This window comes from Notechis scutatus, chromosome 2, assembly GCF_049901735.1.
Source record: "Notechis scutatus isolate UNSWTSFEM ecotype Mainland chromosome 2, rNotScu1.2, whole genome shotgun sequence".
Taxonomy (NCBI): domain Eukaryota; kingdom Metazoa; phylum Chordata; class Lepidosauria; order Squamata; family Elapidae; genus Notechis; species Notechis scutatus.
In genome coordinates, this window is record NC_142010.1 from 6,509,311 (window position 1) to 6,526,310 (window position 17,000).

Genomic DNA, 17,000 nt, shown 5'->3' on the forward strand with positions numbered 1-17,000 from the left:
TTCACCCCAAATTGTATAGCTAAAAGTCTGTAGATATTCTCCAGTCATCTAGGTCATGGTTATCCCAAAGGTGCTTTTCACATACTCAGGTGACCCTGAGGACACAGATAAACCTCCAGGTGACCTTAATGACTCGCTAAAAGAATGCAGATGACCAGCTGCCTGCAAGGAATATAAATCCTTCCGTTCCCCACTATCCTGTCAGAGCTGAAGAAGCTTCTTGGATGAGGAGCAAAATGTTTTCAAAAGAAAAAACAATGTCCAGTTGCCTTCTGAAAAAAGCACCTTTGGGACAACCATGACCTGGATGACTGAGAATCTCTACAGACTTTTAGTAAAGAGAGGAAAATTATTTGGCACGGCTGAGTGGTATTAGCTACACAGATGGATGATTCTGATTTTCCTGAGACGACACCAAAGATTTCAAGGTTTGTTCTTTTAGTAATGCAGCTCAGAGGGCAGACTATAATGAGAGGTGGTATTCAGCGGGTTCTGACCAGTTCTGGAGAACCAGTAGCGGAAATTTTGAGTAGTTCAGAGAACCAGCCAATACCGCCTCTGACTGGCCCCACCCCCACCTCTTCTCTGCCTCCCGAGTCCCAGCTGATCGGCTGGGTCTTCTTTGGTTGCCCTGCACAGGAGAACGGAGCTGGAAAGCAGGTTAGTGGGCTGGGGAGGGAATGGGGATTTTGCAGTATCCTTCCCCTGCCACACCCACTAAACCACACCACGCCCACCAAACCACGCCCACAGAACCGATAGTTTAAAAAAATTGAATCCCACCACTGACTATAATGCAATATCCCACTGACTCAGGACGCACAAAAATAAAATAGCGTATGCTTCTCTAGTGCATTTTATTGCAGGGAGGTTTGTACTACCAGTAGTCTCATCTCACCATTATTACATAAATACTCAGGGCAATTCTACACCTCCATGTTGCTTTCAGCTAGTGACCCTGCTATACAGCATATAATGTTGCCAAGTATTAAAATTTCTCAGATGTTGGATGCCCTGTGCTGCAAACCTACCACTAACAAGTTAACTGGTGGTGAGAGAGATCTTTGTAATTCCTAGATTAGGCTGCTGTTTACTGATCATACTGTTAACACCAACACTGACAGGACAAAAGGCATACAAACAGAGCAAGCCATACTCCCTTGTTGTAGCACTGATGATGAACTAACAAGTTGGATAATGAAACATTTGCAAGGAAACAACCAAGGACCCCCACCCCACCCCAAAATTCAGATCAAATGACAGGCTTGGGAGATCTAATATAATGGCATGCAATGAATTTGGGGGGGAACGGAGACGGGTGCACAACAGCCAGGTTTGTTGGGCTCCAAAACTGGCTTGAGTTACTGGAATAAAATATTCTGTGGAATGTTATTGTTTAGGCTTTTATCCAGCCAATTTTGCTTCTCATTGCTGCACTGCATTCTCCCCTTTCCAATTTTCAGTTTTTCTCCAAATTAACAATTAAGAGTTGTAAGGGACTTTGGAAGTGTAGTCCAACCTCTTGCTCAAGAAGGAGACACTACATCAGCGATGGCTAACCTTTTTGGTCTCCTGTGCCAAAAATTGTGCTCACATGGCAGCACCCAGAAGGCAGTGGGCGCACCCCCCATGCCCCCTGCACATGCACGCACGATCCCCCCACCCCCTTACCGGCACTGTGCATGCATGCGCCTCCCAGCTGATCTTTTGGCCAGTTTGAGGCCTTTTTTTTTGGCCTCCCAGATGCTCGAAGGAAGCCTCTGCAGCCTTTGGAGGCCAAAAATGGGCCCGTTTCATTACTTCCAGTATTTCTGGAAATACAGGAAGTGATGAAACGGGCCTGTTTTTCGGCCTCCAAAGGCTGCAGAGGCTTCCCTCCTCTGGGAAGCCGAAAAAGGCCTCAAACGGGCTGAAAATCAGCTGGGAGGCGCGCACATGCGCAGTGAGGTAAGTTTGCCTGGGGCTCATGTGCCTGCACAAATGGCTGTATGTGCCACCTGTGGCACGCGTGCCATAGGTTCGCCATCACGGCACTACATCATTCCAGACAAATAGCTGTCCAATCGCCTCTTAAAAACCTCCAGTGATGGAACACCCACAGTTTCTGGAGACAAGCCGTTCCATTGATTAATTGTTCTTGATATCAGGAAATTGCTCTCCCCCCCCGCCAGTTGGATCTCTCCTTGTTAAGTTTCCATCTGTTATTCCAAAGGCTTTTTTTTTTTTTTTTTTTCAAAAGGCAACTGGACTTTCTGGTTTTTCTTTGAAGACCTTTCGTTTCTCATCCAAGGAAGTTTCTTCAGCTCTGAATGAAGGGATGAGAAGTGAAACGTCTTTAAAGAAAAACCGGAAAGTCCAGTTGCCTCCTGAAATAAAAACACCTTTGGGACAACCATGACCTGGATGACTGAGAAGCTCCATGGATATTTCCATCCATTACTACTTGCTCTGCCTTCTGAATCAGTTGACCCCCCTCTTCGTGATAGCCTCTTGAATATTGGAAGACTGCTATAATGTCGTCCCCCCCAGTCCTTTTGTTCATTAGAGACACCCAGTTCCTGCGACCGTTCATCATGTTTTAGCTTCCAGTGCCCTCATCGGTTTTGTTAACTCATCTCTGCATTCTTTCTGGAGTCTCAATATCTTTTTTGTATTATGGGACGAAAACTGGACACTTATTCCAAGTATGGTCTTGCCAAAGCAGTATAAAGCGATGCTAACAAATCAGTGTTCCATGTCTGGCCTCAGTCACGGAATTGTTCTGAATTGTCCTTTTCATGTTTATAACTTTCATTTTCAATAAAGTTTTAATATTTTAACGTGTGTAAATCTTCAGAAATTTCAGAACCTATAAACTCCACTCTTACAAATAAGACGATGTTGGGTGAATGGAAGGGAAAGGTTGGTCTGGATTTCTCTGAGGAATGAACTTCAGGCCAGGATCGGTTTCCAATAAGTGTTTTATTCTGGTCAGAGAGGATTCCCAAATAGAAATGTATGCGGACAATTACTTGACAGAAGAGCAGAAGATAAAATTGTATGTTTTTTTTTCTTTTTCCAATTTCATTTCTGCTTCTCTGTTCCTTTTTTTTTTTGCTTGTTTTGCGTACATTTTACTACATTAATATTTTTTTTTACTTTCAGAAAAAGAATTGTGTCAGACCATGATGGTGGCATTTTGGACACTTGTGTGCCTATCCATAATATTGTCACTTACAGCCGCGCAAAATGTTTCTTTGGAAAGTTTATCATTTCCTCTTTCTAAGACAGAAAAGCTGCTCCCAGACTCCTCCTGACATACTGCATACATATTAAGCAAATCCCAGCATTTCAGCCAATAATGCCAGGGCTGAAAAGTGATGGGTGTTGTAAGTCCTACCACATCTGTGGGACAGGCTCATCTATTCTATTCTAATTTTTATTCTATTCATTCCTATTCTTGTTCTGTTCTATCCTGTTGTTCTCTTTCTCTTCTATTTATTCCTGTTCTATTCTATTCCTATTCTATTCATTCCTATTTTATTCTATTCATTCTTATTCTAATTCCCTTTTTAATTAAAAAAACTATTGGAAATTAACATATTAAAATATATACAAATATATCTATACCTATTCTAATTCATATTCTATTTTCTATTCTATTCCATCCCCTATCCCTATCCCATTCTATATTAAATAGCGCTGAATTCCTAATTCCCCCCCCAGTAGATGCCTTTATGAGCACATGCAATTTTCTCTTTCAGCCTCGGCGCCTGCTTTGAGCCTTCGGCTTTTCCTTCTGGGTGACGCGAGCGATCCTTTGTGGCAGGGCCGGGGGATTTTGGCATTGCTCGGTCTCGCCCCCTCCCCGCCCGAGTTTCAGGGAAGGGGTTAAACGCAGAGAGCTTCTTCCTTTGCGCCTAGAGAGGAGGCAGGAAAGGAGAGAAAGGGGTGGTCCCAGTTTCCTGCCCCTCCCGCGCCCTCCCCCCCCCCCTGCACGCCCTTCTTGGTCTCCAGCCGTCTGCTACGCCCGGATTGCGGGGACAGGTGAGCAAGCAAGGACGCTGCGAGGGAGGGGACTCAATCAGGTGGAGGAGGAGGAGGGGGAATCCCCAGGTGAGGGAAGGGGGGATTCCTTGGGGGAGGGAGCAAAGAGGTGCTGCGGCCTCTCCCCTTCGGAGTCCCCGGTTTTTGCTTGCAAGGTTTTCTGCTCCACGCACGCTGCTGCGCCGATCGGCTCTCCGGTCCCCTTAAAATCCTTCCTCCAAACCCTCCTCCTCCTTCCGCACCTCAACATCTTGGTGCAGCCCAGCTGCCAGCGTATGGCCTCCTGGTTCCTCCCCCACCCCACCCCGAACGTTGGGGACTACTGTGCCCATGTTCCCCTATCGCTGCTGGGGAGGATCAGCATCCCAGTGTCTGGAGGGGAGCAAGAGGACTCAGAGAGATCAGTAGTTATAGTGTTCTCTGAACTTGCTTGGGGACGTTTCATTACCCGACTAGGTAACATCATCAGTGCTAGTAGGGAGTACGGTTTACTGTCAGTTTGTATTCTGATGGCTTCCCTGTAAGTGTTGGTGGGGGGCCATCTTGGAGGTTCATTGGTTGGGCAGTTTACTGTTAGCTCTTTGGCACTTTCTGTATTAAGGTATCCTTTTCTTGGTTATTGTTAATCTTGGGAGTTAATCTATGCTGATTGCTGGAGTCTTTTTGTTCCCCTTTGGCCTGGTTGATTGTCTCTTTGATATTAGTCTATAGATGTTCTTGCTGTTTACCTTTCTATTGATAATGTGTCAGTGTGCCAAGCTTCTAGCTCTAGTTCCCAGCCCAGTCTGGAGACTGAAGGGGTTCCCCTCAGATTGGGTGATGTGTGCTAGGAGGAGGCCAGTGATGTACCTTCAAGCAGGTGATAAGAGAGCTGAGAGGCATCCCAGGCTTGGCCAATGAGCAGCCTTGTCCATGTCCGCTTGTTTTGAGATGCACTCCTTGAATCTTGTCTCTCTCTTACCTGCTCAGGTTGACTGCTATGGGCTGCTTCCTAGTTTATATAGGCCAACCTCACTGAAATTCAGCAGCCCGTGGAAGTTTTCAATTTTAGTTTGAACTCTTCCTTGAGCTGTATAATCGTCAGCTTTGGAAGCCACATTAGCACCCGACATAGCTTCCACGCTGCCACGTTCTTGAGCCTGGGAAAATGGGAGGGGGGGAATTTCTTGGAGCGTATGTGGTTAGACATAATAGCATTCTTTTTCTAAGTCAAGGTCATGTTATTTCTGCACCTGGTTGAGGGGATTTTGAATGGAAAAGCAGCTTTCCGCTGTTTTTACCAATGGCCTTCCAAAAGAGATAAAGTGTGTTCTGTGATATATGCAAAAAGAGAAATAGAAGAGAATATTTGAAGCTCTGGGTTGGTTGTTTTCTTGCAGATGTTTCATTACCCAACTAGGTAACATCATCAGTGCTAGAAGAGAGCGATGTGAAGATGTTCTTGTTGGTTCCTTGATTAGGCTGTTTACAGCTTCAAGACACAGGGTGCGCTTGGAGGCAATCCTGGCCAGAAGGAATGAATCCTTGGAAGCCACAGGAAGCCATCATTCATGACATTTTAAAATTTAGAGAGGTTTTGATCTGGGCTGCAAAAGGATCCCTGCAAAAGGACAAGAATCTTTAGATCAGCTTTCTGCAAAAGAAAGTTTCCTCCAAGTTTTTTGCTCAGGTTGCATTGGAAATAATAAGGCTGAAATCCCAATCTCTGGAGATTGGGAAGGCTGTTTAGAGCAATTCTGTCCGCTGGTGAGATTTAGAGTCCCTGATAACAGAGATAGGAAGACCATTACGTACCTCCTATCTAAATGTGGTTCGGAGGTAAAGCCAGTGGACACTTCTAGGTTTGTCCCATGTTTCATTATTCTGTTAATAGGATGAAGCTGGCAATCACTTAAGGGGCTGCAGCCAAAAGAACTTCATGAACCCTTAGGGCCCAGCACTTGGCTAACCTTGTGAAGCTAAGTAGTGCCAACCTTCACTCTTCATCCCAAAGATGCTTCCCACCCCCCAAGGGGCAACTGGACTTCCTTGGTTTTCTTTGAAGACGTTTCACTTCTCGTCCAAGAAGCTTCTTCTTCTGGATGAGCTCAATAAGCTTCTTGGATGAGAAGCCAAACCAGAGATGGTATTCAGCAAGTTCTGACCAGTTCTGCAGAACCGGTAGCGGAAATGAGTCGTTCGGAGAACCAGCCAATACCACCTCTGACTGGCCCCGCCCCCATCTATTCTCTGCCTCCCGAGTCCCAGCTGATTGGCTGGGTTTTCCTTTTTGTTGCCCTGCACAGGAGAATGGAGCTGGAAAGCAGGTTAGTGGGATGGGGAGGGAATGGGGATTTTGCAGTATCCTTCCACCAGGGTGTGGGGTGGGAATGGAGATTTTACAGTATCCTTCCCCTGCCACGCCCACCAAGCCATGCCACGCCCACCAAGCCACACCCACAGAACCAATCGTAAATTTTTTTGAATCCCACCACTGAGCGAAACATCTTTCAAAGAAAAACCAGAAAGTCCAGTTGCCTCTTGGGGGAAAAAAAAGCACATTTGGGACAACCATGACCTGGATGACTGGGAATCTCCATAGACTTTGCTCATCATGTTTCTCTCAGTTGCAAAGGAAAAATTTTGCTGTTTCCAGGGCGGGTCTGCGGGCCAAATCTATGCACCCCAAGGGCTGGATCCGGTCTGCAGGCCTTGAGTTTGACACCCCTAGTGTCAAACACTTTAGTCCTAGTGCTGCAAATTTAAAACTTTAAAACCTTCCATTTTCGGCTGGTTGTTGAAATTTAAAAAGTCTTCATGTTAGGGTTCACTCCTTGTGATTTTTATGTACATCTTGTTTTCTTGGAAACTGAGGCATTTCGTGGACAAAACTGCTGCTTTAAATTTTCCAGACACATTGGGCATGATTTCATTTCTTCAAGCCTCCCTTCTCTATAAATTGCATCAAAAATACCCCCTTCTGGGACAATTTTCAGGCTGAACTCGATTTCCAACTTACCCGCATTTGTAGATCTGTGTATGTCTGTTTATCTCTCTGTATGCATATAGTAATATCTTATCTTGTGTCTTATGTCTTGTGGACTTCGACTCCCAGAATTCCTGAGCCAGTATGGTTGGCTCAGGAATTCTAGAAGTTGAAGTCATAACAGAGCCAAAGTTCTGGGAGTTGAAAGTCATAAAAGCTCGGTAGTTTCCCGACCCCTGATGATAAGCTTTCGTCAGAATTTGGAAACTTGTGATAACAACAGATTGCAATGCCAAGGATTTCTGAATTATGCAAAACCAGAAGAGAATTTCATGCTTCTGTGGATATTTGAACTTGGTTCTCACTAGTTTTCTATGTGTCAAATAAATGTTAGAGGTTAACTTTTGATTTTGGCATTTGTTTTTTCATTGTAATGAAGGTTTTTTTTTCCTTGCTGTTTTCACATCTTGTGCAGCCTTTTTATGTACAATAATTAAACTCACCACTTTATGTGAATCTTTTAGATGAAGAGGATGTCCAGAAGACCATTCTGGGCAAGTGAGAATCTGAAGCAACATTAAAAAGGAAAAAAAATTCAGCCAGAGTTTTTTCGGCTTCCTCCAGAAAACCACAAAATTCTTCTCCTTCCCAAGGCAGGTGAGAGACAAAAGAGAGAACAAGAGAAAGAGAATTTTGAGCTGGAAATAACTGAGTCTGTGGAACTCACCGAAACACTCCATGAAAAGGTCAAGGTCAAGATCATTTCCAAATTCCAAATAATCTGGAAATCCGGAATGGAAGGGGTCACTTGGATAGGCGCATAGGACAGAAAGTCATGTAAGCCTCATCATTTGAAGGAAGAAAGAATCAAAGAAGGGATCAAAAATATTTCGGACCTTGGGAATCCAAAAATGTAAGTGATGGAAATATCCCTAACAAAAATTTCAGATCATTCCTGATTATGCACGAGAGGATCCAAACTGGAGAAAAGTCCGCCCAGTGCCATCACTGTGGCAAAAGCTTCAGGAAGCAGGCCACCCTAAAGATACACAAGAGGACCCACACAGGGGAGAAACCATATGAATGTCTGTATTGTGGGAAAAGGTTCAGTCAGAATTCCCATCTGGTGAGCCACCAGAGGACTCACACTGGGGAGAAGCCATATGAGTGCCCAGATTGTGGGAAAAGTTTCAGTCACAATTCCGACCTGGTGGTACATCAGAGGACACACACAGGAGAGAAACCTTATGAGTGTACAGACTGTGGTAAAGGTTTCAGTCACAGTTCCAACCTGGTGATACACAAGAGGATTCACACTGGGGAGAAACCATATGAGTGTCTGGATTGTGGGAAAAGTTTCAGTCAGAATTATGCCCTGGTGATACACCAAAGAATTCACACTGGGGAAAAACCATATAAATGTTTGGATTGTGGAAAAAGTTTCAGTCAGAATTCTCACCTGATTATACACCACAGGACACACACTGGGGAGAAACCATATGAGTGCCCAGATTGTGGGAAAAGTTTCAGTCACAATTCTGACCTGGTGGTACATCAGAGAACTCACACAGGAGAGAAACCATATAAGTGCCCCAAATGTGAAAAAAGTTTCAGTCACAGTTCAAACCTAGTGATACACAAGAGGACTCACAATGGGGAGAAACTCTATGAAAGTCCCAATTCTGGGAAAAGTTTCAGTTACAATTCTGATCTGGTGTTATCTCAAAGAACACACATAGGAGAGAAACCATGTGAGGGTCAGGAGTGTGGTAAAATAGTCAGTCAGAATTGCCCCTTGGAGATCCACCAGATGTCTCACACTGAGGATAAACCACATGAGGGTCCAGATTGTAAGCAAAAATTCAGTCAGAATTCTAACGTCGTGATACACCAAAGGATTCACGCTGAAGAAAAACTGTACGAGTGTCCAGATTGTGGGAAAAGTTTCACTCGGGATTCCCAATTGGTGAAACACCAGAGGTCTCACACTCGGGAGGCACCATATAAGAGTCCAGATTGTGAGAAGCATTTCATTCAAAATTCCAGCCTCATTGTACATCAGAGGAGACACAAAAGAGGGAAACTGTATGAGTGTCAGGAATGTGGGAAAACCTTCAGTCACAATTCCCACCTGGTGATACACCAGAGGATTCATACCGGGGAGAAACCGTATGAATGTCCAGATTGTGGGAAAAGTTTCAGTCGGAATTCCCACCTGGTGATACACCAGAGGATTCATACCGGGGAGAAACCATATGACTGTCCAGATTGTGGGAAAAGTTTCAGTCGGAATTCCCACCTGGTGATACACCAGAGAACACACACAGGAGAGAAACCATATGAGTGTCCAAATTGTGGGAAAAGTTTCAGACAGAATTATGATCTGGTAATACACCAGAGGACTCACACTGGGGAAAAGCCATATGAGTGTCTGGATTGTGGGAAATGCTTCCGTCGGAATTCTCACCTGGTGATACATCAGAGGACTCACACGGGGGAGAAACCATACAAGTGTCTGGAATGTGGGAAAAACTTCACTCGAAATTCTGAGCTGGTTATACATCGAAGGATTCACACAGGGGAAAAACCGTATGAATGCCTGGATTGTGGGAAAGGTTTCAGTCAGAATTATACCCTAGTGATACACCAGAGGACTCACACTGGGGAGAAACCATATGAATGTCCTAATTGTGGGAAAAGTTTCAGTCGGAATTCTGAACTGGTGATACATCAGAGGACTCACACAGGGGAGAAACCATATGAGTGTCCGGATTGTGGGAAAGGTTTTAGTACTAGGTCTAAACTTATAAATCATGTCAGTTTACACATTGGGGAGAAACCTTTCAAATGTCCAGAGTGTGGACGGTGCTTCACACAAAATTCTTCCCTTACTGCACACAAGAAAATCCATATGAAGAAGAAGGTAATGGCTGTAGGGAAGGCCTGAATTTCATTTCTAAGCTGCCTTTAAAAGTATGGCTGAGAAATTAAGTATTTAATTTCTGGTCTTGTTCAAATGTGCTTCAGTATTAGAGATGAGGGAAAAAAGAAAAGAAAACCGTTAGTTTGCTAAAGGCTGATTTCCCATAGCTGACTATCAGCAGGAATTATTGGATATTCACTGATACAGAAATAGCGCAATTTTGCAAAAAAGTCTTTTTTTTTTTGCATATTGATAATCATACATCATAGAAATGCCCAGGCAGAATTTCAGCCTTCTATAAATGTGTCCTCATTTTGTGGCCAATAATTCCTCAGCCAGCAGGGTTTTTTTAAAAAATGTGCGAGTCATAAAGTTTCTCCGAGGCTCCAAAAATCTGCTACAGATCATGAAAAATACATTACAGAATAATGTTGGAAAGGATCTTGGAGGTCTTCTAGTCCAACCCCCTGCTCAAGCAGGAGACCCTATACCCATAATGACGAACCTATAGCACTCATGCCACAGGTGACACGCAAAGCCATTTGTACTGGCATGTGAGCCAGAGGCAAACTTACCTCACTGCGCATGCGCGTGCCTCAACAGCTGATTTTCTGCCTGTTTGAGGCCTTTTTCGGCCTCCCAGAGGCTTGAGGACAGCTTTTGCAGGCCGAAAAATAGGCCCGTTTTGTCACTTCCTGTAATACCGGTCCTATTTTTTTGGCCTGCAAAGGCTGCAGAAGCTGTCCTCAAGCCTCTGGGAGGCCGAAAAAGGCCTCAAACAGGCCGAAAATCAGCTGGCAGGTGCAGTGCAGGTAAGGGGGTGGCAGGGGGGGGATTGCACATGCATGTGCAGGGGATGGGAGGGCGCACATTGCCTCCTGGGTGCTGGCACAGCGCGTGCGCACAACCGCGCACACAATTTTTAGCACAGGAGCCCAAAAAGGTTAGCCACCACTGCCCTATACCATTCCAGATAAGTAACTGCCCAGTCTCTTCTTAAAAGCCTCCATTGATGAAGCACCCAGAACTTCTGAAGGCAAGCTGTTCCACTGGTTAATTGTTCTGTGTCAGGAAATTCCTCCTTAGTTCTAAGTTCTGTTTCCCTCCTTGATTTGTTCTCCCTCCGTATGAAAAAGATAGGAGCACTTAGCGATTGTGGCTCCTCAGATGAGGTAATGGGAGAGGAGAGGTAAAGAGGATTCAGAGTTCATCTTTTCCTAACATGCACAAAAATTGAGTGCAAGGAGAACAGTGAATTCAGTGTTCATTTTGTGAACAGTGAAACACAGAGAACATATGAGGGAGGTCTGGGACAGTGAGAAGAGCACGAAAATTTCATATGTAAAGGTGGTTGGATATGATATGCAAATGCTATTGTAATATAGACAAAAAGGGGGTTCTGGCTTTTGAGCATAGTATCTTCAAATTTATTAGCAGCTCCTGCTGTGATTTCCTTCCCTTGACTGTGCCTCCTGTTACATATGAGGGCTAGTGGATAATAGCACTGCCAAGATGCTGAGTTTAGAACACACCAAAGAATTCAAGATTTGTTCATTTCAGTAACACATTTCATGTTATATAATACAATGCGCCCATGACTCTCGACAACCAGAAACAACACAGCAAGTGCTTCCCCAGTGGCTTTTATAATGCCTTGATAAGACCACACTTGGAATACCGCATCCACAATGTAAAAAAAGATGTTGAGAGTCTAGAAAGAGTGCAGGGAAGAGGAACGAAGAGGATTAGGGGACTGGAGGCTAAAACATATGAAGAACGGTTGCAGGAATCAGGTATGTTTAGTTTAATGAAAAGACGGACTAGGGGAGACATGATAGCAGTGTTCCAATATCTCAGGGGCTGCCACAAAGAAGAGGGAGCCAAGCTATTCTCCAAAGCACCTGAGGGCAGGGCAAGAAGCAATGGGTGGAAACTAACCAAGGAGAGAAGCAACTTAGAATTAAGGAGAAATTTCCTGACAGAATAATTAATCAGTGGAACCACTTGCCTCCAGAAGTTGCAAAGGCTCCAACACTGGAAGTTTTTAAAAACACGTTGGACAACCATTTGTTTGAAGTGGTGTAGGTTTCTTGCCTAAGCAGAGATTAGACTAGAAGACCTCCAAGGTCCCTTCCATTATTCTGCTATTTTGCTTTATTACAGAAACGGTTGTACAAGGCCCATCTCTCCAGTTCTGCATAAATACTTCACACACAAAGGAGAATTCTACACTTCCCTGCTGCTTTTGGATAGTAAGCTTGGTATTATCATACTGCAACTACCATGTTGTATAATATGCGTATGGTTGAGTATTTGAGTAGTGTTGAGTATTTATATATTTTTATTTTTATAATATTTTATTTGTAGTGTTTATAGGTTTTGCATATTTTTATCTTTTTAATAAGCCCCCAAGAATTTACCCTGTGGTAAGATGGGCAGCCAATAAATTTGAATGAATGAATGAATGAAGTTTCCAGGTTCTGTGGATCAGCATTTAAAATTTGTCAAATGATGGATGATGTGTACCATAAACTAATTTTAACCAGCATCCAGCTTGTCAAATCTGTGTGTTTTGTATTGTTATAAATTTAGTCTGCTACATAACTAATCTTTATTCTCCCTACACCCATCTCTCCCTAGCTTTCCCTTTGTGTGTGTGTGTGTGTGTGTGTGTGTGTGTGTGTGTGTATTTCATGGGTACTTACATCTATGGTATTCAGCTTTGTTCGGGTATGTTTCCATGTCATTACAGTTGTGCTTTTAAAGTTGTAGCAACGTTTCGGCAGAATCTCATCCGCCATTCGTCGAACACAATACAGAAGCCTGATGATGGCAGATGAGATTTTACCGAAACGTTGCTACAACTTTAAAAGCACAACTATAATGACGTGGGAAAATACCTGAACAAAGCTGAATACCATATATATATATATGGTATTCAACTTTACAACTTTAAAAGCACAACTACAACTTTAAAAGCACAACTACAATGACGTGGGAAAATACCCGAGCAAAGCTGAATACCATACATGTAAGTACCCTGAAAACTTAAGAAAACTAATTATATATATATATATATATATATATATATATATATATATATATATATATATATATATATATATATATATATGGATCTTTGGTTATTCGGGTTCTATCCCGCGTAAGATTCAGAGTATCTAGGCAACGTTTCGGCGAGGTCCCACTCGCCATCTTCAGGCTGGTGCTTTCGGCTTAGTGCCAGTGCAAGCAGTGTGTGACCGGAGCTGCCATCTCTCTCTATATACAAGTGGTGGGGGATGGTGTGCTGGGCTGGTTGGCTGTGCTGAGAGATATATATATCTCTCAGCACATCTCTCTCTATATATACAAGTGCCATCTCTCTCTATATACAAGTGGTGGGGGATGGTGTGCTGGGCTGGTTGGCTGTGCTGTGCATATATATATATGTTTTCTGAGGTTCTCGCGGGTATTTGTATGTGGATCTTTGGTTATTCGGGTTCTATCCCGTGTGCAGCATGAATAAAAGAGATGACACCTCCCGCTTACCAGCCATTTGGAAACCCGCCCTCATGAACAGACGAGTACCCAACATGATGAATGACACCAGACCCACACCCACGAGGGCCACACAAGATGCCACCACCACACTTCCACGTAAAAATCAGACTCACACCCACACAGAAGATGAGACACGACCACAGACCAGAAGCCGCACTGCAGCTGCATCACTACCCACTTCAAACCCATCTGAGCCATACATGAAGCGAACTGACCCCCACCATGAAGATGTGGCACGACCACGAACTCAAAGCCAAACAGCAAGATCCCAGCTCACCAGCTCAAATCCCCAGCAGCTGGGACTAGCCTGAGCACGCCAAGCCCCCACCTGAACAGAGCACGCCTCCAGCCAATCAGAACACGGCCAGCCCCCAACCAATCAGAACACAGCCAAGCCTCCAACCAATGAGAACACACCCCCACCCAATCGGAACGCAGCCAAGCCCCCACCCAGTCAAGTCACACCCCCACTGGCAGTTAGAAGGAAGAAGCAGCTGAAAGCTCACATCACTCTGAGAAGCACAGAGCCGAAGAAGCAAGCCTGAAGATGATGAATGAGACTTCATCGAAACGTTGCCTAGATACTTTGAATCTTATGCGGGAGAAAACCCGAATAACCAAAGATCCATATATATATATATATATATATAGATAGATAGATAGATAGATAGATAGATAGATAGATAGATAGATAGATAGATAGATATAGATATAGATATAGATATAGATATAGATATACATATACATATACATACACACACACACACACACTTCTATGTATTTTAAAATATTATCATCTTCAGACTATTATTCTTTTCTGTACTTTTTAGCTATATGCTGATCTTTCACTAAAATAAAGATTGATTTGATTTTGTCAGGTTACCTAGTACTTTTTTTTTTCTCCAATAGATCACATAGCTTATGAACCCTTTACAGAAGGAAACTCAACAACTAGGACCAGGCCAGGGATTAGGAGGCGTGTTTGACCTGAGCCTCAAGCTCCAAGTGGCTTCAAATTTAAATATGTACAAAGTTCTTAAACTTTAAAATAATCAAGTTATATTTAATTCTCTTTTCCTTCCTTATTCCTGTCTATTTTTGATGCCATTTTTTAAGCACCTCTGTTATCAAGTCATATTTTATTATTAGGAGCTGAAAATCATGGCCACGGTATAAAAAAGATGTTGAGACTCTAGAAAGAGTGCAGAGAAGAGCAACAAAGATGATTAGGAGACTGGAGGCTAAAACATATTAAAAACGGTTACAGGAACTGGGTATGTCTAGTCTGATGAAAAGAAGGACCAGGAGAGGCATGATAGCAGTCTTCCAATATCTCAGGGGCTGCCACAAAGAAGAGGGAGCCAAGCTATTCTCCAAAGCACTTGAGGGCAGGACAAGAAGCAATGGGTGGAAACTAATCAAGGAGAGAAGCAACTTAGAACTAAGGAGAGATTTCCTGACAGAACAGTTAATCAGTGGAACAACTTGCCTCCAGAAGTTGTGCATGCTCCAAACACTGGAAGTTTTAAAAAAGATGTTGGATAAACCATTAGTCTGAAGTGGCATAGGGTTTCTTGCCTAAGCAGGGGGTTGGACTAGATCAGGGGTCGCCAACCTTTTGGACCTCAGGGACCACCAAACTCATAATTTTAGATCCCAGGGACCACTAATCAGGTCTGTGGGTGTGGCCTAATTTGTGGGTGTGGCTTGGTGGTCATGTGACTGGCTGAGCATGGCTTGTATGTAAATATCATAAATATTTATATAAATATTGATTTTTTTATAAAAAGCAACTTTTACCCAAAATCAGGCAAAGCAGGCAGGCAGATTGAGTTGCTCACAGAATCACAGATTCATTCAGAGATCTATCTATCTGCCATTGGCTAGCTCAGTCTGTCACATAAAATTTGCTAGCAAGCAAACTCACAAAATTAACTCACAACACACCATGTATGTAAATATTGAATTTTTTATTCAAAAAAAGCAACTTTTATCTAAAATCAGGCAAAGTAGGCAGATTGAGTTGCTCACAGAATCATTCAGTGATTTATCTATCTGCCATCGGCTAGCTCAGTCTCTCAAATTTGCTTGCAAGCAAACCTTCAGTCCTAAGGGAGGTTTGGCTGTGCTTAGCTAGGAAGCAAGAAATCCAACCATTTCCTGCTTCCTAGCTAATCTAAATCTCCCGGCACAGCAGAACAGATGATGGTCGGAAAAAGGAAAAATAGCAATTTAGCAGACAAGTTTGCTGGGTAAGGAGTGAGTGGGCGGGGAGGGTGCCCATGGGCCATGTGGGCTGAGCAGCCTTGTGTTTCTGCACAGCCTGGATTAATTGCTTTGGGAGGGGGGGAGCTCTGGGGGTAAGATTTCTCTGCGGCCCACCAAAATTTTCTCACGGCCCACCAGTGGGTTGCAGCCCACCGGTTGGCGACCGCTGGACTAGAAAACCTCCAAGGTCCCTTCCAACTCTATTCTAACAGAATTATTCTATTCTATTCTAAAATGTGTGAAATGGTTTAAAAGCGTCTGGATCTTTGAGAGGCCCATTCCATAATGCAAACATTTAGTGGCTACAACATTCTGATATGTTTGGGGAACAAAATGGGTCATTAGCGCAGAGGGAAGAAATGGATGGAAGATGTTGAAAGAATTCATGGCTGATTGGCTACTGCAAAAGTTCATTGCAAAGAATGGTTTTTTAAATTATCATTCTGTAAAGACTCCTTTTTTCCCCTTTTGGGGCTTGTCTTATACACACAACCAAAATACCACGTGGCAAGAAAGAGGGGCAATGGGAATGAGTGTGAGGAGAGGAATAACAATATATGCCATGCTTAAGAATTAAGTGTGGAGCAGAAACTAGAATAGCAATTGAATCCCATTGCACAAACATTCAAAACAGACACAATGAAACTGATAAAAAGGGAAATAGCGGCATTCCCAAAAATAACCCCTTAACAGTAGAATTAAAATATAAATTAGACACTCCAAAACCTATGAATTAATAAAAACTAATATCACTAATAAAATCAAACAATATTAAGCAAGCTAGGTGTGGCCAACTCAATATCACTCACATCGAGGCACACATCTCCTCGCCTGGCCTCTCATGTGGGGATGCTGCAACAGCCGTAAGTGTGAAAAAGGGTCATAAGTCACTTTTTTCAGTGCCATTATAACTTTGAATGGTCACGCCACATGAGCAAAGTACCAGTAAAGGAGGGGAAAATAACCTCCAGAGAGGTTTCTGAGACAGGAAGTCTAGTCCTGCCAAGAATGTAATAAGGGTTAACGGAGAGGCAGATTCTGTAAGCAACACCAGAATTCCTTCCTGCCTTCCTTACAGGATTAGACCAGTGATTTCTTCTAACACCCGGTTCTCCGAACTTCTTAGAATGTTAACAACCGGTTCTAGCGAATAGGTGCGAACTGGTAGAATCCCAGCCCTGACTCCATTTCCTCAGAATAAAAGTTTGAGAAGCTCAGATTTAAAGACAAAAAAACCCCTGTTATCAGGAAAATAAT

General features: G+C 43.4%; 1 protein-coding gene across 1 annotated transcript; it reads left to right on the forward strand.

Moving 5' to 3' along the window:
* The first annotated feature begins 3,927 nt into the window (after nt 1-3,927).
* LOC148131657 (uncharacterized) lies at nt 3,928-12,462 on the forward strand. The gene is made up of 3 exons (XM_087953016.1): nt 3,928-4,026; nt 7,516-10,601; nt 11,992-12,462. Exon 2 carries the CDS (start codon nt 7,953-7,955, stop codon nt 9,936-9,938), a length of 1,986 nt encoding a protein of 661 aa, XP_087809142.1. The 5' UTR covers nt 3,928-4,026; nt 7,516-7,952; the 3' UTR covers nt 9,939-10,601; nt 11,992-12,462.
* The last annotated feature ends 4,538 nt before the right edge of the window (nt 12,463-17,000 follow it).